The sequence below is a fragment of the Mesoplodon densirostris genome, chromosome 5, assembly GCF_025265405.1.
Source record: "Mesoplodon densirostris isolate mMesDen1 chromosome 5, mMesDen1 primary haplotype, whole genome shotgun sequence".
NCBI lineage: Eukaryota > Metazoa > Chordata > Mammalia > Artiodactyla > Ziphiidae > Mesoplodon > Mesoplodon densirostris.
In genome coordinates, this window is record NC_082665.1 from 66,136,003 (window position 1) to 66,159,706 (window position 23,704).

General features: G+C 45.0%; 1 protein-coding gene across 2 annotated transcripts in view; it reads right to left on the minus strand.

Moving 5' to 3' along the window:
* Positions 1–8,145: 8,145 nt before the first annotated feature.
* Positions 8,146–23,704, minus strand: part of B4GALT4 (beta-1,4-galactosyltransferase 4) — a 30,954-nt gene continuing 15,395 nt past the window's right edge. For both annotated transcript variants that reach the window (XM_060099891.1, XM_060099892.1), the window contains exons 4-7: positions 21,504–21,691; positions 15,663–15,785; positions 13,645–13,749; positions 8,146–9,060 (exon numbers count right to left, since the gene is read on the minus strand). In XM_060099891.1, the coding sequence (XP_059955874.1) occupies positions 8,928–9,060; positions 13,645–13,749; positions 15,663–15,785; positions 21,504–21,691 (549 nt within the window). In that variant the 3' untranslated portion in view covers positions 8,146–8,927. The remainder of the gene's footprint in view (positions 9,061–13,644; positions 13,750–15,662; positions 15,786–21,503; positions 21,692–23,704) is intronic.

Below are 23,704 nucleotides of genomic sequence, written 5' to 3' on the forward strand. Positions count from 1 at the left end.
ACAATGGTTGAAGTTTCCTCTCAGACATTGCAGAGTGATAGGCGTTAGTAACCTCAGTTGTCCCGCTAATTAAAAGTATGTGGACTCTGGGGGACAAAGGAGGGAACTGTTATATATTTCCCAATCTCATCCCATCCGAAAGCCCCTTTCAAATAAGGGAGAAGAAAGCCGGCTGTAAGATAGGTGATTTATGGTGATTTTTTTTTACTGTCAAAATATTTCTCTTCTGATCTACGTTTCCTTTTGCGATCCTGAAGGAAGTTCTTATAACAACATTTGTCTAGTCTTATAAATAAAGAGGGCTTTTAAATATGTTCACTTTCTTTTCTTTTTACCAGTGTCATATTGGTCATATATGAGGCTAGCAAAATGGGTGTTCCAACAGAAGAGCTTACGGGAATTAAAATTTAGGAGATGGAAAATGCAGTCAGGTGTGACTTCCCTCTGGATGCCGGGTAACCCTGCTGTACAGTTGAACGATTGGAACTTCCAAGTTTACTTTTTGCTCCTGCTGCCCTTTGCCCGGAAGCGGGGATGCAGTTCCTGCTCCTCAGATCCGTTCCCCCTGCATCTCTGACTCCAACTGCTCAACTGTGTCCCCTAGGAAGGAAACGTACCTGTCACTTAAGGGTCCCACTCGCAGCTCACTCAGTCACATGGAGTAGCGCACTCCCAGGCCTCGACCCAGGATCCTGTGCCTCAGTCTGAGCCCCGGGGCAGGGAAGGACAAGGACGGGGAGGGCGCTTTAGCCTGCACCTGGGCGGTAAAGCTGGGGGCAGCAGCAGGATCCCTGATTCCCAGGACAGGGAGCCAAAGGCTCCTGCTCTGACACATGACCAGCTTGCCCCTCCCCTGCCTCGCTTGCCTCTCCAGGACAGAGCTTGGGGTGTCAAGATAAATGACACCTGCACTTGGCTGAGAAGGTTCTCTCTGTGGTCTTTTTGAAGAGAGGAGGAGGAGGAAAGAGCTTACTCTGGGCAAAGCTTTGAAGCGCCTCCCTCCCTTCTCTCGGTCCATCGTCTCTCATGTGTTCTGGTGCCTTTTTCTTCTGCTGCTAAGTGGATTTTCCAGTGCCCTCATGCGTGAGCAAATCCTGTCCCAGACCCACTGCTGCCTTCACCCTCCAAGGCTTCGGAGCTTCAAAATTCTCTCTCCCTACAAGATTCCATTCTCCTTGTGACTTGATCTCAGCTAGGTTAAGGGAAAGCCTTCTTGCAAGCTAATTCATACTAAAGGGTGAGTGACAGCCAGTCCCCACTCTCTTAATCTTCTCTGCAGATTTTTCCTTAATAACTGAAATTGATCTCAGTTGGCGGAGTCCAGTGCAACAGTGGGAGCAGGAAAGAGCTATTGTGGAGGAAGATGGCCCACCTGCTGCTCGTTAAATCTTACCACCTGCCTTCTCTACCACGAAGTAACTAGAAAGACAACGGGTCTTCAATTGGTCATTACCGTCCGCCCCCTCTCCAGCTAGCTTCCTACAAAATAAGACCCTGAACCCAGGTACTCACTATGTCCAGCCCCCAGCAGTTGGGGAGGACACACCTTTCAGCTGACACAGACCCGGGCCTGAGGGCTTCCCTATAGAGAGTCCAGCCGTTCAGGACTCCTGCACTTCCTGCTACGGGGGTCTTCAGTTTAATCTCAGGGCAGCTCGTGCTCTGCCCAGTTTCTGCTTCCATCCCCTCCACCTTCCCTGGAAGCCCAGCCTTGTCCCTCTTCCATCTGGCTTCTGGGACAGAAGTGGGGCTCACAGTGAGACCCAAGCCACACTGTCCAGGGTGAGACCCTCACCAGCCCCACCAGGCCGGGGGGCGGGGGGTGAAGAAGAGCAGGAGGGCCTGGCTCTGGGTTGCTGGCAGGTTGCTGCACTTGAGACACACCCAGAAAAAACCATCTCGAGAAAGCTCCCAATCCTGCAACAGGCCTGCTTATCAGGTGGGCAAAGAACAGTTACCATCTAACACCGAAACATGAGTCAGGCTGACTCTGGGGTAGGTTTTACCTGATTGCAATACCAGACGGGTCATCACACTCCTCGGTTGGCTTTTTCCTCCCCAGATTGTTACTCAGGTTCCTGGCAGGCTGTTCACCCTGAACGTTAGGAAGCCCTCTGCTCATTTTTTTGGGCCCTATAACTTTTTTCCCACATCAGCTGTAATAAACGGGAACTGCTCCCATTCTAAGCAGCAGACCAGGTAGTTTCTGACTACCCATGAAGGAAAGAAGGGATAGTGACAGTCATGCGAGTTTGAAAATCACATCTCCTCTAAAACCCCACCCCCATCCACGTGACTGACAAGCCCGGCTGTGGTTGAGGACCTGGAAACTAAGCTGCCTTCTCATTTCTATAGAATGAACAACCTCCTTTGTCCTGTGTCATTTCCCTTTCCTGTTTCACCTCACGCAGATCCTTATCATCTCCTATATGTGAGACTGAATTAAAGAAACCCAGAGGAGACTAGTTGTAAGCTATTGAGTTTGCTTTCACATGTGACATTTTTATCACAAGGCTTGAATGGCCACATCCAATGAGGAGATCCAAAAACATCTTGGGAAAAGGCGCATTGCTGAGAAATGTATCGTTCCTAGACCCTTCTCTAACCCACCCTCCCCCTCACTCCCAATCAACTCCCAAAACACACACACACACACCCCTCCTTTGAAAAAGACAAATAGCCAAATCCTGGAGTTAAATGGTGCCATCATGCCCTAGTTTCTAGTGGCCTCCACCCTGAGTTCCTCTTGAAAAAAGAGCAGCCCCTGACATCCAGAAGCTAGCCTGGCACTCACAACTAAGCCATGCTATTCTCCTGCTAGACGTAAACAATTCACAGAATTCCAGCCTCAGATAAGGTCACATAAAATGAGGCAAAGTGAGGCTGCTTCATAATTCTGTCCAAGCACAAAAACAAGGTCACCATGCCACCCTTAAAATACCAAACACACCCTTTTTTTTGCTAAAATAAGTGACTGCTACGTGCTCACAATTACAGCTCTATTCTTCCTCTAGTTCCTCCCTGTGGGTAAATCAGAACTGTCTTTGCTTTCTGACAACGTCCAACACAGAACACATCCTGCTGGCTTAGAACCTCCCCAAATGACCCACCCCAAACCCAAACGCTCTCATAGACTTTGTCTGACTTCTTTTCCTGAGACACCTCGAGCTTCCCCATGGTGTGTTCTCAAGAGCTTTTGCAATGAGTCAGAATCTGACTCACGTTATCTGCAAGCGTGTCCCCGGGCATCTGTGGTTAAAGGGGATAGACAATCTCTGAACAACTCTGCCCATCCTATTGCCTCTCTTTGTGTATTTGTTGTTTTATTCGATACCATGAAGTTGTTAAAGAACATGAGCTTTGGAGTCAAAAACCTGGCTCCAAATCCCAGCTCTGCATGACTTTGGCAAGTCAGCCTCTTGGAACCTGCTTCAGGAAGACAGATCTCAATGGGAGGATTCCGTAAGATATGTAAAGAGTGCATTAGAACAGCTAACAGCCTGTAAGAAATACCAACAGGAAGTTATACCATAAATCTGGCCTGAAGATCTCTGCTTGGCCTGTATTCCCTGGGAACATGCCAACTAATATCATGTAACTTCAATTTACTGCAACAAGCTTAATGACCAACTACACTGGTCCAAATTCACTGGCCCTCAAACAATAGTTGTGAGTAATAGCAAAACTCCTATTCAATAGTGGAAGAATGTACTGGGGTATCAAGATAAGGCATTTTAATGGATATATCTCAAGTTCTGTACATTGTTTCCAGAATCCTAGCTACAAATGAGATCTCTGCCCTTACTGCCATCACAAAGAAATCTCATAATCGCCTGACAATGTCATATTTTGAGGGGAAAAAACAAGACACTGGAGTCAAGAGACTTGGGTTCAAATCTTACCTCTTCCTCTTACCAACTTTGGGAAGTTACTTAACTTGAATCTGTTTTTTCTTTGCAGTACTACATACACACCTATAGGAATATTGGAAAGTTAAAATTTAAAAAGCAAGGAAAATTGAAATACAGAGCAAGCATTCAATTAGCGTGCCTCACCCTTCACCAACCTCTCCACCAAGGACCCAGATCTCTCTCTCTCTCTCACACACACACACACACACACACACACACACACACACACACACAATCACACACCCTCCTCTGTGAATATCTTTGAGAGACTGGTCTGGCCCTCTCAGCAGGTATAAGACGATCTTCAGTGGACTTAAAACTAATGAAGGTGGCAATAGCTTAAACATTTAAAGTACTAAGGAATAGACTTTGACAAAAAAAATTTTTTTTTGGAAAGTGATGGGCAAAAAAGAACTTATGAAATGTTCCTGAATATGCTCCATTTTGTGGGACATACTAATGGCTTTTTTTCTTTTTGCGGTACACAGGCCTCTCATTGTTGTGGCCTCTCCCGTTGCGGAGCACAGGCTCCAGACGCGCAGGCTCAGAGGCCATGGCTCACGGGCCCAGCCACTCCGCGGCATGTGGGATCTTCGCGGACCGGGGTACAAACCCGTGTCTCCTGCATCGGCAGGCGGACTCTCAACCACTGTGCCACTAGGGAAGCCCCATACTAATGGCTTTTGAGAGAGACTATATATGTATAGGACTTGGGGAAAATGGAGGTTTTTAGTCCAGCAGAAAATGTCTTTCCTCTCTCCCAAGAGTCCATTCACAGAGCAGTTGGGGCCCCAGGAAAACCCCAGGGGCTTGAGTGGAAGTGAGGGGGCAAAGGGCAGAAAAACTAGGGAGGGAGTCTGGAAAAAAGTTTAGAGACTAGATGAGAATGGAATGCACTTTCTTTTTTTTTAATTAATTAATTTTTGGCTGCGTTGGGTTGCTGTGTGCGGGCTTTCTCTAGTTGCAGTGAGCAGGGGCTACTCTTCGTTGCGGTGTGCAGGCTTCTCATTGCGGTGGCTTCTCTTGTTGCGGAGCACGGGCTCTAGGCGTGCGGGCGTCAGCAGCTGTGGCATGCAGGCTCTAGACTGCAGGCTCAGTAGTTGTGATGCACGGGCTTAGTTGCTCCACGGTATGTGGGATCTTCCCAGACCAGGGATCAAACCCGTGTCCCCTACATTGGCAGGTGGATTCTTAACCACTGCACCACCAGGGAAGTCCCTAGAATGGAATGCACTTTCAAGTCCAGAAGATACCAAACTTCTCTAGGAGCTAGGACAGGGATGTAGTCAGGAAACCTTCTTTAAAGAATGTGAGAAGCCCAGGGAATTCCCTGGTGGTCCAGTGGTTAGGACTCGGCACTTTCACTGCTGGAGCCAGGGTCCAATCCCTGGCTGGGGAATTGAGATCCCATAAGCCGCACAGTATGGCCCAAAAAAAAAAAAAAAAAAAAAAAAAACAATGAGAGAAGCCCAGATGGAGGCAATATGGTGTAATGGAACCTCCACTTGCTCTTCTACCCTACTTAACTCTGATCAATAAAATGTGTATAAAAATGTCATAAACCATAAAGCACTATAAAAAGGAGTGGTACTATAAGTGAGAAAAAGCAATAAAAACTTTTAAAGTAGTACACTCCTTATGTTAAGTATTTGTGGTGTTCAAAGAGACCTGCATCCATATAATCCTCAGCAAGTATAGTAGGCTTATCTACAAAACTCAGGAAGCTTGGCCTCTTTGTGGCAAATGACAGCAAGAGACACACAGGGCGGGAAATTGGGAAAGCTCGGTTCCTCTGAGGCCAAACTGCCCAGCAGAGCAAGCAGGCAGCCACTGCCTCCTGCCTGTCATGGGCTTTGAATCCCGTTGCAGGTACAGTGGCAGAGAGGGAAAATAAAGGTCTTAAAAAACTATCTTCCACCTCAAGAAGTTTCACAGTGAGTCATTTAAATGACTTGTACTTTATCTTGGTTGAAAGAATTACCTGAAGAATATCAATAGGCATAGGACAGTGGTTTTGAACATTTTAAAAAATGCAGATGATGGGCCTCCCTGGTGGCGCAGTGGTTGAGAGTCCGCCTGCCGATGCAGGGGATACGGGTTCGTGCCCCGGTCCGGGAGAATCCCATATGCCGCGCAGCGGCTGGGCCCGTGAGCCATGGCCGCTGAGCCTGCGCATCCGGAGCCTGTGCTCCGCAACGGGAGAGGCCACAACAGTGAGAGGCCCGTGTACCGCAAAAAAAAAAAAAAAAAAAAAAAAAAAAAATGCAGATGCCTTGTTAATAGCTGAAAATACATAGGGAGTTCCCACATGGTACTAATTGTATTTTCTTTCCATTGAATGAGAAATTGTTCTCAGTATGGGTCCTCAAATTCCTTGCACACACTATTCTCTTCCTTTACCCTCCCCAGCCATGACCAGGGACCCACAGCCTCCAAATTGGAGGCCCCGGCATAGGCTGTTGGCAATTACAATAGTTCAGTCTGCATTAGATTATAATTAAGAAAATTGGGATCGTTAACAGATACAAACTACTATACATAAAATAGATAAACAACAAAGATTTACGGTATAACATAGGGAATTATACCCAATATCTTGTAATAACCTATAATGAACAGAATCTGCAAAAAAACCCTGACTCACTATGCTGTACACCTGAAATTAACACAATATTGTAAATCAACTATACCTCAGTTAAAAAATCGGGATGGAAAGTTAGAGGAAGATTCTGCAGAGGAGACAAGAGGGTGGGGGAAAAATAAGAAAACCATTATTATTTCTTTTCTAAATAAAGAAAAAACACAGCATTTACTTGTCCCTACTGGGTTAAAGGTAAACCAGGCCAGCCCTAGGTAAACCTGTCACGTCCACAAAATGTACTTTCCTTTCTTCTCCTTCCCCACTTGGGTGGTGACTGCTGTCTTTCTGGAAGCCCCAAATCCTCCTATTCCCTCCCTCTCCCTGTTTGGGAAGGATATTATTTACACTAACTGGCTGGCACGCACTCATGTTGAATTTTTTAAAAAGTGTCATGTAATAATGATGGAGAAACCCTGGGGCACAGTTGCATAATACATGCTCAAGAACATCCACATCTACATTATTTGTGTCCATTCCCCTAGGCGAACAAAATATTCTTATTTCTGTTCTGAGCCAGTATCCACCTCCGATTACCTTCCTTAGATTATCCTCCCACATTTCCCGCCCCTCTCCCAGGAAGCTCAGCAGTACCAAATCAGTGCCATGGCCCCGCCTTCCTTCCAAATCAAAGGCCTCAGGAGCCCTGGCTCCACCCCTTCCTATCCTCTCACCAACCAGATGTGCCCCTGAGGCAGCCCTGCTGCGCCCATTACTGATCACAATCAAGCACAGGAGGATGAAGAGAACAAAAACACAACACGCCCCGGGAGCCAAGACTCAGAGGCACCCGCCACAGGCCTGGAGCTGTCTCACAAGGAGGCTGTGCACGGAAGAACAGGATGGAACAACAGAAGGATGAAGACGGGAGGTGGGGGAAGGCTTAGTCTCATCTGTTTTGTTTTTAAGCAGTAGGATTACTGACATGAATACATCTGGAAGCTAGAACAGAGCAGGACCCTACGGGGCCTTCCTGGAAAAGACCCACCCCCATGTCCTCCCCCATGTCTTGTCTGTAGAGCAACTTTCGCCTCCTAGGCCTTCCCTGAGTTCCAAAGAGTATATTTAATCAGAGAAGTGAGAAAATGCAGAAAGAAAGGAAAACAGTCAAACAAGACCAAATAATAATACTTTAGCCATTAGACAAAGTCAAGGACCTTTAGTTCCTTCTCAAGGGCTACAGATAATATTCTGAGCCATATCCTTTGAGCTGTTTGGCAGATACTGATACCCCCATCAGGTGGAAGAAGTTAACTGTATGCTGCCCACAAGCAAGTAGACCCCAGACCAGTTGGAACCAGAAGGTTGATGATGTTGACTCCTGATTACATCACCACCAGCCCATCAGAAGACTGTCCATGAGCTGATCACACATCCCACAACCCCTCCTTCACCCTGTCTTTTAAAACCTTTCCCTGAAAGCCTTTAGGGAGTTTGGGCTTTTAAGCACTAGCTGCCTGGACTCCTTGCTTGGCGCCTGCAGTAAACGCTGCACTTTCCTTCACCACAACCCAGTGTCAGTAGATTGGCTTCACTGCATGTGGGCAAGCAGACCCAAGTTTGGTTTGGTAACAAAACAATAGTAAAAAACAAGATTGAACACCCAAAGCTTTTTCATATTTTACTACAGAGGTACTTCTGATGTATTATTAGTTAATATGTAATTTGTAAACTGCTACTTCATATCCTACATGTACAAAATCATTTTACAAAAATGTTCTAGAAACTAGTAGATAAAATGTTACTGGTAGGCATATCTGGGCAGGTGACACCTGCCACAGGGCAGCAGCCATAGCAACGGTACAACCACCGGAGCCGCTCTCCGCCTGATGCGGTCCTTATGCCACCTCTTTGGTCCCAAGTTCGTGGCATCTTCATTCTTTACCTTTCTCCCCTCTTCTTCAGCCTTCTTCTCACCTGGGACCCGCCTCTTCCCAGATGACCATGCAGGATAAATGAGTAGCAGAAATATATCTTCCACCCTTTCCTGCTTGGACAAGAACAATTCTGGTTCTCTGGAGCATTCGGCAATCTTATCTCCTGTGGCACTTTTTATCCCAGAAAATATGTGTCACTTCAAACTTAAATAAATCTCCTTCAATCAGACTTCTCAAATAGCCTTCATGGTATCTTCTGAGTGGCCCTTTTATACTTAGTCCTTCAAGTATCTACATTACAATATTTAACCCTCATGATCAAAACAACTGTTTTACATTCCGTATCACCAGGAGTTCTGCTAAGAAAATATGAAAGAGGGAGAATCAGCTCAATAATTGGTTGCAACAAGTTCTTAATGTGTGCTACTAGGGGAAGTCTCTAGGCCAAAATTATTGCAATCAAATATTCAGTTCCTCCAAATGTCACCAGAAGAGCCAGGGTCATGGGCCAGACCAGAAATCCACTGTGATGTTGACATATAAAGGATTGTAATCCACAGAGAGTAATTTATAATCACAACTGCTCAACCCATCTGTTCTCCAGACACGTGACACCTGATGTAAGAGCTTCATCCTGAAGATAAAGAACAAATGTGAAAGATAAGAATTTAACATCTATTTCCACTGCTTTTTGCCTTGTCACAAAGTTTGGCAAACGCATCTTGGTAAATTATTGCACTTGTTGGGTTTCCTACTGCAAAAGAAGTTTATTTTCCCCATCTAAGGTAACTGACACTAACGATGGCCATGTGTTCACATGGCAAACCCCATGGAAGACCCTGAGGACCAATGATCAGAAGAGTCCTTCATGCAGTGAGCCCCCCGTCTACAGGACAGAAGGATGTACAATGATACATCTCATCCACTGCTGACAGGTCCTTGGATAAGCTTCAGGGCATCTATGAATCCTCCAATGTTGCTGGGAGAACTTTGTGTGTGCAGGCAGGGCGGGGACTCATAGGAACCTCAAACAAAGTTAAACTGTATGCAGAGGAGGCTGAATGAAGTGGCACCTAACTTCATGAGGGTCACAGAGGAAGTGACCAAGGTTTGAAAGAGAAGAAATGCACAGCAGAGAAGATGAGGGAAAGGACACCCAGGAAAAGAGACCACCCTGTGCAAGACACAGAGACATGTCAAAGAGCAGGATGTGTTTGAAGAAGAGGAAGTAATTGTGTGGCCGGAGCCCAAGGATGCAGGGAGAGGGGTGGTGTTGAACTGAATTGGTCTCTAGGAACTGAGCAGTGAAAAGCATGCATTTCGGTTACAGTAACAATGTGGATGGAGACTAGAAGCCTAAAGTTGAGCTAAATAAAGTCAGAGAAAAATAATACAGCATGATTTCATTTATATAAAATTGAAAAACATGCAAAACTAAACAATCTTTTGTATATGGATTCAAACAAGCATAAAATTGAGCTAAATAAAGTCAGAGAAAAATAATACAGCATGATTTCATTTATATAAAATTGAAATACATGCAAAACTAAACAATCTTTTGTATATGGATACAAACACATGGGAAAATAAGAAAACCAAGAAACAGCAAAAATAATTTTAATTATCATCAAAATTCAGGAAAGTATTTCCTCTTGGGGTAGGGGGAAGATATGGGATAAGGGCGGGCCATACAGGTAAAGGGCGTAAACTGGCTAGAGGACACGACCAGTGGTCATGGTATCAAGAATCTTCAGATTCTTCATACAGTTGATAAGTATTCTTTTGTATCTATTCATTAATTATTATTATTTTAATTTAGAGAGAAAAATGCACACCTATGGGCAAAGGCTCAAAAGACACATGGAAAATAGAAATAGCTGTTTTGTTAAAGTGGTAATTTCTAACAAAAGGGCTAAAAGTCTTTTAATATTGTTTTAAAATGTAGACTCTAGCAAAAAGGCTAAAGGCCCTTTAATACAGTTTCAGACATTAGGAAAAAAAGCCCCCACCAGAACAAAGAAATATAGATTTTTCAGACATAGCCCCCAAAAGAATTGGTTTATCTGCCAGGATTCCTTCGTGAAAGGGTTAATTCCTAGGGCAGGAGCACAAGATGAGCCTAGAACAGCTCATCACACCGGAGCAAAGGGAATAAAGCTCGCAAAACGACCGCAGTTATGTCAAAGAATTCAGGAGCCCGCTGGAAAAAGATAACATTTGCCAAAGACAATCTGAGCATCGAAAAGAATATTAACTACATACAGAAGGCTGTAGGAAGCATCAACTCATCATTCTGAAATAAAAAATCAATGCTGATTCTTTCCCTTTATCCTGCCTTTTCTATAAGAACCGTACCCCAGGGTACTCAGACAGCTAAAGAAGGCACATCATTCTTTGTAGAAAAATCTATCTAATAAATGCAGAAGGATTGACAGAATATCATAATTTTGCAATCCCTAATTGAATAATAAATTTAGGCAATGATCACCAATGGCTGCTAAAATAATTAGGTGAAGACTAATGGGGACCCTCACAATGACTGAATGAGGCCGACGGCACGTGAACCCACAGATCAATCCTGACATCACCAAAACATGACCAGACATCATGTCCCCTTGTTGGGATACAAAAGGAGATACATGGCACTATAGAGGAAGCGTTCTTGCCCCCAAATAGTACCGGAATCTATTTAAGCCTCCAGATCGAAGACCTAGCTTATAAGGAAATGCAGAGGCACAAATTAAGTTATAGCACAGGGATGTGACTGGCAAAACCCACAATGTAGGAAATTCCATCAGACAAATGAGCTGGTTTGTTCAACAAATAAATTACAAGGGAAAAAAAAAAAAAGGAAGGAGGGAAGGGGGAACCTACAGATTAAAAGTGATTTCAGAGAAATCATTCAAATGCAATGTGTGGACCTTGTCTACAATCCTGATCTGAATAAACCAACTGTTTAAAAAAATTTATTAAAGCATTTATGAGATAATTGGGGAAATCTGAACACTGACTGGACACTTGATGACAATAAGGAAGTATTGATAATTTTATTTTAGGTATGATAATAGTATTGCAGTATTTTTTTTTAATTAGGAAGTTGAATATTTTATTAAACTGTTTCTTATTTTCCTGTAAGGCTGTTGGTTCACTGTATAAAAACAGCACGAGTAAACATAGTATATTGCAAAATTATGAGAGTAATGCTCTTCATTGGACACTATACAACTATACACTATACAATTTTTCTCCACTGCCATTTATTTCCAGTGGGAAGTTAACTGAGTATTTTGACCCAAATCCAGGGATGGTTGTAAGCAAGTTACAACATTATATAAGGTTAAGATAACAATGTTATCCTTGAATTACATAATTTTCATAACTAGTTTTACCACAGATAATTTCAGGAATTCTGAATATTATAACTGGAGACTAGCCTAAAAACCATAGGGTGTTGTGAAAAAGATGCATAGTGTTTATCTGAAGTCATTAGGAAGTTAAGGGGTATTTTCTTCAGGCAACATCATTGCAAGTTGTTTCTTTTGCTAAAAGTTGCTTTTTAAAAATCTATCCACCACTAATATAAGACAACTATGCTAGATTAAGTTGTTTCAAACTAGTTTATTTAGGGGTTCCATTTTCACTCCTCAATAGATTTTATGTATTTCTCATATGCTTTTTCACTCATTAGTTCATCTAGTTCTGAAGGCTTACTGAGTGTCATCTTGATTAGCCAACCATCTTCATAACAAGATTTGTTGACAAGTCCTGGATTTTCTGCTAGAGCTTCATTAGTTTAGTTACTTCTCCTGATAGAGGAGAATAGAGTTCACTAGCAGCTTTCCCACTTTCCAAAGCAACAAATTCCTCGTTTGTTCAATTTTGTCCCAACTTCAGGCAGACTACAGTAAACAACATCTCCCAAAGCTTCCTGTGTGGGCTTCCCTGGTGGCGCAGTGGTTGAGAGTCCGCCTGCCAATGCAGGGGACGCAGGTTCGTGTCCCGGTCCGGGAAGATCCCACATGCCGCGGAGTGGCTGGGCCCGTGAGCCATGGCCGCTGAGCCTACGCGTCCGGAGCCTGTGCTCCGCAACGGGAAAGGCCACAACAGTGAGAGGCCCGCGTACAGCAAAAAAAAAAAAAAAAAAAGCCTCCTGTGCAAAATTGCTGATTCTCACTGTTCCAACACTGTTTTCTGTTGTCACCCATTCACGTTTGTCTGTGAATTTACGACCTGACAGCAGAGCGGGTCCGGCGTGCAGCGCCCGGACTGCGCCCGCCTGCAGTCCCCAGGGCAGCGGCGGGCAGGGCACGCTGGGTGCAGAGATGGCCCGCACGCTCTGCGCCGCTCGCAGCGTCGTGTTCGCAGGAGTGCAGCGGGTCTGTGCGCAGTACCTCTGCAGTTCTTTTTTTTTTTTTTTTTCTTTCTTTTTTTGCAGTATGCGGGCCTCTCACTGTCGTGGCCTCCCCCGTTGCGGAGCACAGGCTCCGGATGCGCAGGCCCAGCGGCCATGGCTCACGGGCCCAGCCGCTCCGCGGCACATGGGATCCTCCCAGACCGGGGCACGAACCCGCATCCCCTGCATCGGCAGGTGGACTCCCAACCACCGCGCCACCAGGGAGGCCCTGCAGTTCTTTTTTTTTTTTTTTTTTTTTATTTATTTATTTATTTTTTTTGCGGTATGCGGGCCTCTCACTGCTGTGGCCTCCCCCGTTGCGGAGCACAGGCTCCGGACGCGCAGGCTCCGGACGCGCAGGCTCAGCGGCCATGGCCCACGGGCCCAGCCGCTCCGCGGCATATGGGATCCTCCCAGACCGGGGCACGAACCCGTATCCCCTGCATCGGCAGGCGGACTCTCAACCACTTGCGCCACCAGGGAGGCCCCAGTTCTTTTTTTAAGACTTCTTTTAAGGATACTATTGAAATATGTACACAGGAAATGCTGTGATATCTCATTTGCTTCTAAAGAATCCAGTGGGGGAGGAGAAGAAAGTGGGAGAAAGAAGAGAAGCCATGAGTTATTAACTGTTGAAACTGGGCATGTGGTACGTGTACATGCGAATTCAATAAATGGTCCCTCTGCTTTTGAGTCTGTCCGAAAATTACCTCAATGAAAAGCTTTGAACAAAATAAACTGGCTTATCTGATCAAATCTGGCATAGGACTACTGACAGAAGAGACTACGCAGGTAGCCTGCCAGGCACGTGGATCCAGGACTTACCGTTCTATATTCACCTCATTGCCTTGGTCTCTATTGTGGAAGATCATAGTATATTTACCCACTTCAGGCAGTGGCCGGGTTATTTTCATTCTATGAAGCTCAACCCTGGAAAAATAACAGAGGTGTTTAAAAAAAAATTCTATCCCAATTATCTACCACTAGGCACTTAAAAAGGAATCATTTGCAAAAATTTACATATATGTGCACATACACATATCTTGATTATTTAGGTATTAAAAAAAAAGAATTTTCTTATGTTGGGCCTCAGGCAATAAGTCCATAGAAGAATCACCCTTAATATTTACTACTGAGGTACAAAGAAGATGTGTCAATTTACACTTTGTCATTTTCCAGAAACAACTGAGAAAATACATCTTTAAAAAAGCAAGTCTCTTAGGATCCCTAATTTACTTAGCGTTTCCTTCTTTTAACAGGCAATGTAATGACTGTTAACTGTCACAAACCTAGGTTCAAACCTAGACTTTGTTATTTACAACCTTGGTAAGTCAATTCATTATTCCAGGCCTGGGTTTCCCGGACCGTAAAATGGCAATGGTGTTACAGAGTTGATCTCACAGGCTCAAATGAGATCGTCCACATGGAACATTCTTTGCAAACTGTAATGTACTATATAAGCAGAAAGAGGGTGGTGCCTGTTGCACAGGTGAGTAAATAAGTATTTAGTAAAGAAATTTCAGCAAATGTTTATGCTCAAATCAGTTGGTCTATCCATAGCATTAGTCAAGAACCACTCTGGAGGCCATGTTCTCATCAAATGAAAGCAAAACTTGGGGATCCCCTTTACCTTGAAACCGAGGAGCAACAGGAAAAAAAGAGAGTGAAGATACATCATCAGTGTAAAATTCTACTAACCATCCCTTCTGGGCAGTGAAATGGATTTGGGGAACATGATGGATACAGTTGACTCCGAGCCCTTGCTATTCCTGCCCTGAAATCTAGCAGGTACCTCTGTCCACTTCATAAGCCAGGGCCACACAGGCTGCTGATGGGCTGGGCCATGAAGTGCCGCTGCCCATCACTACGGCCATTTCTATGCAGCCTTTGGTCAGGGAGATCCTTTCCCTCCTGCCAGAAACATTCCAGAGACTCTCAGCCTAGACCTGGGAACAAGACCAGCATGGAGTCCGGCTTCTTCATGCAATGGAAAAGCAATGGAAAACATCTGGCAGCCACACGTCTATTAATTCAGAACACCAGCTGAGAAATTTTCTTTCTAAGAGGCAACAACAGGAGGAAAGGGGGTCTCCTAATAGAAAGACCTTGCTGTTACAAGTCTGAAGATACTGGCCCCAGGCTCTTGAATAATTACTTATTTCTGGGAGTTAGGGATACCCATAACTATCTGGCCATGAAACCCAAGTTCAGGGAAGGGGGCTGAGAGGGGAGACCAGGCATATCCCCTTTGAATCCCCCAGAGCAGAAGGGAGTCCAAGGGAATCTGAGGGTCATGCCAGCAGCTCCGAGTCAGGCCAGGGAGTCAGGCCAGCAGCTGCTCCCACGGAGTGCGGGGCTGGCTCGTGTGTAAGGAGAGGACATCTTGGTCTGCTTCGGGGCGTGCAACTCCTCACCGGCTGCTGGCACTCCCTGCTCTGCACGCTGGGAACTACCAGGGTCGCCTGGGGTCTGAGAGAAAGCAGAGGCTTGAACAGGCCTCTGGCCACCTTCCTCAGGTGGCAGTCTTGCAAACGCTCTGGTCTGGGACTTGCCATTCACGGGTGAGACTCTATCTCAGTAGGTAATACCTGCTGACAAGTCCACAGAGACCTCCACCAACACTCCCGGACCCCGGACCCCCATTAGCCAGGACTACACCACCCTCCATCATTTCTGAACTGCCAGTGGCAAAGAACGATTCGGGCCACCTTGCTCACCCCCACCCCCTGCCACCCTTCAAGCCCAAGTTGGAGCCTCATGACCTGCTGGCCTGGCATCCACAGGAACTATACACAGCCACTGCTAGCAGAGCCCCGTGAAGGGGACCCGTCTCTGTTGTTCACCTGAGTCTGAGGTCATCGTCTTCGCCTCCCCATCCCCAGTAGTTGTTAGAGAATCCATTCACCTTGAAAAACTGCTCTCGGCTTAGGGCAGTAACACCCCCAAAATACCCACTGTAACGTAACCTGGAGCGAAAGAGAGAAGAGAAAGGGTAAGAATGTTAGTGCAAAGTCCTCTTGTTCTCCACAGATGCTTCAGAAGTCTCGGACTGCAGGGCGGGCATTCTAGGAACACTTTGAAGACCATGCACTTCCACCCACCCACTCCTGCTTGACATCCACCTCCCCACGTTCTTGGCCTTCTGTCCTCTGTCTAGACAAGCTCTCACATCTGCTCACTAGGCAAGGTGTCACCCACCTTTTATTGTTAGTGTTTGTGTGCAGAGGTCTACAGAGGTACCTGTAAATGTGCACTATAACATCAGACCTGGATGATAGATTTCACCTCGTGTGCCAATCCAGTGAATAGTTGTGGCTGCCAAGGGCTCTGGGTTAAGAGCATTCTGGGGCTGCATCCAGGTTCGGTGTGAACGAGTGGCTTTTTTACTTTTCCTTTTTTTTTTAGGGAGTGGGGTGGAGAGCAGGAGAGAGCTCCCGTAAACACTTTTTTATGCAGACCTCCACTTATATGCATACAAATCTCCGTCTCAGAGTCTGTTTCCTGGAGAACCCAACATACCTTAATAACCCTGAGGTTTCCGGCTTGGGCAACTAGGTAGATGACAGTGCCTCTCACAAAAACAGGGTATACAAACTGATAATTAGGTTTTGAGAAGAAGACAAATTAAGGTTTGGATAAACTGAATATGAGGTACCCTTGGGGCTTTTGCCAGTGGGAAAAAGGATACAGGGTCCAAGTTCAATACAGAGGAGTGGCTACAGAGATAGCTTTGGAAATAAGCTGTCAAGAGGTGGTACCTGAAGGCACAAGGGTAGGGAAAGCTGCCCGAAGACAATGTAGTAAGTGAAAAGAGGAGAGTAAAAAGGGTGGAGCTGTGGGTATACCAACAAGGAAAAGGGGAAAGAAAAGAGGTCAAGAGGTCCTGGTCAGAGAGCGCTTCCCACTCATTTAGGACTCATGGATTATTGGTAGACAAATTAACAGATCTGAGAAATAAAGATGTCCCTTGAATAGAACACTGTAACAATTCAGAAGTGTTAATGAAGGCAGCTTAATAGCTTGGATGTTACTGAATAAGAGGATGTGAATATATATGGAGGATTTCTAACTTTAATTAATGTCAGTTCAAAGTATTCCAGGACCAATAAAATGTCTGCTTTTCTAGATAATAATAAAAACCAAAAGGAAACATCAATAATCATGTAGACACTTGCCATCTAATAGGTGGAGTCCCAAAAGTTAATTTGTAGCTCAGCTGTTTGTTTCTGTGTTCTGAGTACAGATGGGGAGGACCCTGCTTAACCCACAATGGAAATAGATTTACTTATATACCCCCAACCTAAAATTCTGGAAAATAACAACCCAAAACAAACAAAAAGAACAAAGTGCTCAGAAGGCAGCTATTACTGACCAAGACATTGACTGCAGTGACTTGTTGCCATGGTTACTGGACTCTGTTTGGCTGGGAAGGGGTTCCTAAACTACCTGAAAACTAGCAGCTTCATCAGAACACTGAGTGGAACCACTGCCCAGGCATAACCTGCCACACGCCACCCTCCTGGGGCCACCAGGAGGGAACCAGCACTGATGACTTGGTAGTGACCTATTAAGTAACGACTACCCGCTGTGTGCAAAGCAGCTGGCTAAACGCTAGAGTAAGCGGGCCCTGCCCTCACACACAGTTGATAGTCCAGCAAGAGAGGTGAATGTTATCAGGATTCTGAGGAAGGAGATGCCACACGTCAGGGCAGGTGGGCCTGGGAGGATTCAGACAGGTAGAAAACTGGGGGAACTCCTGGTGATCAGAACTCAGTGACGAAAGGCCGAGAGGGAGAAAAGAGCAGGCTGTGTGAGGAGCACCGAGAGGCCAGTTTAGCTGCAGTGGGAGGCGCAGGAGGAGACCAGTTGGAAAGAAAGGTTAAAGAAGTATCAGTTCCTCAGTTGCCTCTTAGGTGCCAAATATCTACATGCTTATTGATCTTTCCTTCTGGTTTTTCTTCTTATCTAGAAAAGCATGAATAGTTGATTGGCCCTGAAACAGTTTTACTTGTTTTTAAAGGCCTGGAAGGCCCAAGGGTAGGGAAAATGGGGTCATTAAATAACAGTAAAGTCCTTGTAGAAAGCAGGCAGGTACCAAAGGAATTCTTGGCAATAAAATTTCCCACAGGCTAGTACAGATCTTTATCACGGACCCATAATCACTGGCATAAACAAGGTTTATTTCTGTCTTCATCAGAGTCTGAGATAGTTGAGACAAGTTGCTTTAACTTCTTCCCTCTGCATGTGTGTAAGGTGAAGACACTTCTTGCACTTCCCTTCATACTCACGGAGCAGTTGTGACAAGGAACAGTGTGCTGATTTAAGCTCTGTGGCACAGGGACACACAGTTACCAGCAGAGGGCAGACACTTAGCCACCTGCAACGGCACCTGCCAGCAACTAGAGGGACTTTGCCCAAAGGAGGAAAGGCAATAACTAAGGAGGAGGAAGACAACTCCTACATTACCTATGCCAACCTCCCTCAAACCACAGAAGATGAGGCAGTTTACATGATACATACAACAAAGTAGAAAAACATAAATGACAAACCAGGAGGAGAGGAAAACTTCAATCAGAGAGAAGATTAGAATAGGAAATATATTAGAACTCTGATCTGCAAATAAGATTCTTTTCAGCTTCTAAAAGAAGGTCATGGATTTGACTCTGAGCTTCTTGCATCCAGATCAAAAGAGGAGACACATTCAATCACCTGGTTTACATTAGGAAAACTGTCAGTTACTCAAGGAAGACAAAGGCTTCCTGAGTTCTAGTTATAAAAGAAATGTCTGGCCAATTACAATAGCAAGTTAAAACAGCAACATTCGTACAGGGGCTCTTTTTAGAGTGAGTGGCATCTGATAAAACCCAGGATCATCACACCAAAGTTTTACTCAAGATCAGTTCCCAGCAGGAATGCCCAAGAACTCATTTTCTTATGGTCCAGCTTAATGCAAAGATAAAATCTAGAACCCCAACAAAAGGCCTGTCCTTGATACAATCCTGTGTATCCATACTCCAGAAACAAACAAATGAGAAAACAATCCTGTGTGATTGTAATTTCTCACCACAGATGTCTAGAAAGACTGGGCAATGGGAAGTTATCACCCATGTCAAGGGGCTAAAGTACAGGTAATCTACGTCATAGAGAGTGACATCTTAATACCAATGAGTAAGCAGATGGCTAACAGGCTTCTGAAAATACCAAGGTACCCGGCCAAGATATGCTGCTTTCTTCAGTGCAGAGGTGGCTCACAGACCAGAAAGCAAAACCTCCAGATAATGATCAAGTTCCCCAAAAGAAAAAGTCCTGGGATTCTCTTCCAGACCCTTCTCCTGCCCTCTGGCCCCACTGCCCCTGGAGCACGGAGGCAGGAGTGGGCATCTGCCCCTCATCTTCTCCCCTCCTGCCTTGCTCCATCCCATACACTAAAGGCCAGCTGAACTGACCTTTCTCCTGTCATTCCTGGCTGTAACCATGTGTCAGCAGCACTCTGATTCCTTCCACAGGCACTCCAAACTCCTTACCAGACTGAACAACGCCTGCCTAACCTGGCCCCTGCCTACCCTCATCTCTAGCGTCTCCTCCCTCCACTATCCCAGACGTTCATTCTCCAGCACTAATGAACTCCCCGCCTTTCCTCAAAACCTGTGCCATGTTTTCTCTTGCTTCCACATCTTGGAACTCTGCTGGGAAGCTCCCACTGATTCCACAAGATGGAGATGCCACATTTCCTGGACAACAGCTTTAAACCCTTCCTTAGCTGTTTCTTAAAGAGAGTGTACTCTCACCCATTGTGGCTTATTCTAGGTATTTGTTTATATCCCACACTTTACACAGGGACTGGGTTTAACGTCTGTACCTGAGGCAAAGATCGCTTGCAGTCAGCGTTACTCTTGGTAATCTCTTAAACAGTCCAAAGTGAGAAACCTACACAATAAGAGCAACATGGAAACCAAGAGCAAGGGAGGCATCAAGAGATTCATGGTTTGCAAAAACTTCTTTAGCACTATTCTGTACCCAGTTTTGTACAGATCACTGGGATCTCTGCTTAAGGCACCGCTAACCAACAAAACCTTGTTGTCATCTTCAACTTCTCCCTCTCTCCCAGCTCTCACTTCCTCCCAGCAACAAAGGCCTGCTGAGCCAACCTCCCAAGAGACTCCTAACTGATGTTACAGAGCTCTCCCCTCCATCCTCACCCTCGCTCTCCAATCCAGGCTCTCTTCCATGGATGGATCCAACCTGGGATCTTTGAAAGCCTTGGTAGTCAAGGTGTGACTCACAGATCAAACCTTGCTGCCAAAATATCACCTGGGAGCTGGTTAGATATACAGAATCTCACAACAGAATCTGCATTTTAACAGAATCCCTAGATGATTCGTATGCACATTTGAATTCCAGCCTCACTGGCTGAAAATGCAAATCTGATCCTGTCATCCCAGTGGACATGCTATTATAAGGACCAACAAATTATAGCCCGCAGGCCTCATCCGGCTTACCAACTGTTTTTGTATGGTTTGTGAAGTAAAGATGGTTTTTACTTTTCTAAATGACTGAGAAAAAATAAAAAGAAGAATATTTCACACACATACAAAAAGAGATTCATGGTTTGCATCTCATGCTCACTTCCCAGAGTAGACGCTGGTGGAACCTCCCATTTTATTTTATAGTGTTATAGTTCTCTCTCCCTCGGTCTCACCCCCACCCCGAACTCTCCCCCTCATTAGCATGTGCTCCTAGTTGAATTTGCACAAGTGAAGTGCAAAGCTGACACAGCTCCACTGCAGCTGCCTGTCTCCCCACAGCAGTACACACCAGGGAGTGCTGTGGGGATGGGCACTCGGCCTCATTCAGAGCGGTCTCAGGGCCCCTAGTGCAGTAGCACCCCACATGTGAGCACACACGAGGGGCAGGGCTTGGTGGAGGCTGACAGGTAAGTGTGCACACATATAAGTGAACATATAGTTTCCCTTGTGGAGAACTTTCTTGGTCGCTATTTCCCCTCAGTTGTTCTCAAATAGGAACTGGTACAAAATAAGGTTGAAAAGCAGCTATGCCTCTCCATGTGTGTGTGTGGTGGAGGGTGGGATGGGGTGGGGCGGGGGGGGCATGAAAGCAGAAATGACGGTGCCTGGCTCTTCCCACAGTGACTTTGAGAGAAGGGAACTTGTCCTGGGTGTCCTGGCTCCTGAGCAGACCACCTGATGGACACGCCCCTTCCCAGTCTCCCTCCAGACTCGGTCTGGAAAGACATCACAGTCTCACAAAAGAGGCCTAAAAGCTGACCTGGAGGCACACTCTTGTTGACTCTTAGAGGCAGAAGGCAGGGAGAGATAGCTAAGTTATTTGAGTTCTACTCAGCGTGGGAGCCCTTGCAAAAGTTCCACCAGGTGGGCCCTGCAGGCGAGGCTGGCCGCCATTTGCAAAGCTTGGACTATTTTCCCTCCCCTCTTCTCTCCCTTTTTATCTTTGTGATCCTCTGCCAAGGCTGCTGGCGGATTTTTTCTTAATAAGAAAAAAAATCGTATTTCTCTAATTCCTGTTTTGAACTTTAAGTGATATGTCAGGGACCATTTTTCCTATTTCTCATTTTCTGCAGACACCGTGGACACAGTGTCTGCACAGCCTTGATGATAACAGGCCAGGCTTCTGACCTAAGGCAGCTGTGAGCAGAGCCGCCTTACCTGTACCCAGTGCTGTTCCTGCCAACCACCAGATGCCTGGGCTGATCCTCACACTTGTAAAGGTTCAAATCGTTCTCGGGCACCAGGTCCACATCATGGAATATGAAGCAGTCCCAAATTTCATCCTTGAGAGCTTCTAGATAGCCCACATTCAGGAGTTTGGCGCGATTAAACTTTTTACTTCCAGCCTATAGATATGGAAATTAGAACTTGAAAAGTTCCTGAGACAAGATTTCACACTGTTCCCCTGTTCAGTTCACATGCAGGAGCTGGTATTATTCTTGCTAATGCACAAGAGTATACATATGACATGAAAATCTGACACAGTAGATGCAATAACAATAACAGGCCCTTTGTGCTCTTCTTTATGCTTCATACATACTTGTATTCCATAACTAAAAACACCTTGAAATGAAGAGTTGTTGTTTAACAGGTTTGGAGTTTCAGTTTTGCAAGATGAAAGGTTAGTTGAGATTATTTGCACAATAATGTGAACAAACTTAACCCTACTGAACTCTACAATAAAAATGGTTAAGATGGTAAATTTTATGTTATGTGTATTTTACAACAATATTTTTAAAAAACCATAGTTTTAAAACACTAATAAAGATAACTCTAAAAAAATTTTAAACATACCTTTATTTATTCCGTGTAAAACCACAAAACCTTTCTTACATACCAGTCATGCCAAGTAGAATCACTGCTTCGCTGTTCAGCTCTTAGCTAATCCCAATCTTGCCCCATGTAACAAATTTACACTAAGCTCCCCAAAAAATATAGCTTGCCAGAAAGGATCAAGAAATCCTGACCTATAAACAGAGAAGGTTACTGCCCATATACCTAAGCTACTTAAAAGTCTCGTGGAATCACTGTAAGAGAACCCGGATTTAACACTTCATGGCAGACACTAATCCTCATAGTGGCCTTACAGAGGAGATTCGTTACTGGGTAAGGAAAGAACACAAATAAACCAGTAATATAATCAAAGCTATAGTATGAAACATTTTTTTTTTTTTTTTTTTTTTCTTTTTGCGGTATGTGGGCCTCTCACTGTTGTGGCCTCTCCCGTTGCGGAGCACAGGCTCCGGATGCGCAGGCCCAGCGGCCATGGCTCACGGGCCTAGCCGCTCCGCGGCATATGGGATCCTCCCAGACCGGGGCACGAACCCGTATCCCCTGCATCGGCAGGCGGACTCTTAACCACTGCGCCACCAGGGAGGCCCTGAAACATTTTTTTTACAGTAGTAATTTTTTCATGGCTATTTGGATCAAATTCCTTAAGAATAAATTCCAGTTCAATAAACAGGTTATCATAACAAAAGTATAGGCAGTTCTCAAAACTCACCACAGTACTTTCCTGAAAAGAATAACATAAAGCAGACATATTTTTCTATTCATAAAAATATACACTGGGGGTTGCTGTCCTGAGTAAGAACTCTGAATGACTAACAATGTTAAAAACAAAAATAATGATAAACCAATATTACAGTTAAATTTTGTTTCAAATCCTCATAAAATGGGGATAGATGTAATATATATATGCACATTAATTTTTAAGACCCCCAGTTTATTATAAAGTATACATTGCAGAATAGCATCCTCTGATCTGTCAAAAGTTTTCCTAAAACAAATATTACCAGTTATGACCAATATTAGGCATATAGTTAATGATTTTCCTTGCATTCGGAGCATTTGTAAGGATTTGAGGGGGAATTATTTGGATGGCCCAGGACAATTTTGAAAAGACAGCCATGTAGAGTTGTTGATGTCTTATTTTTCTTTCAATAAATGTTAATACCAGATAGAGGCACCTTAAATCACCCACTCCACTTAGAGCTAAACTCTTCAAAGCAGGCTACACTAATACTTACCGTGTTCCTAATAAATCATGCTTTTGGAAGCCAAAAAAGTGAATCATAAGAGTGAAAACTAGGGGCTTCCCTGGTGGCGCAGCGGTTAAGAATCCACCTGCCAATGCAGGGGACACAGGTTTGATCCCTGGTCTGGGAAGATCCCACATGCCGCGGAGCAACTAAGCCCATGTGCCACAACACCTGAGCCTGTGCTCTAGAGCCCTTGAGCCACAACTACTGAGCCCACGTGCTGCAACTACTGAAGCCCGCATGCCTAGAGCCCGTGCTCCACAATGAGAAGCCACCGCAATGAGAAGCCACCACAACGAGAAGCCCGCGCATCGCAAC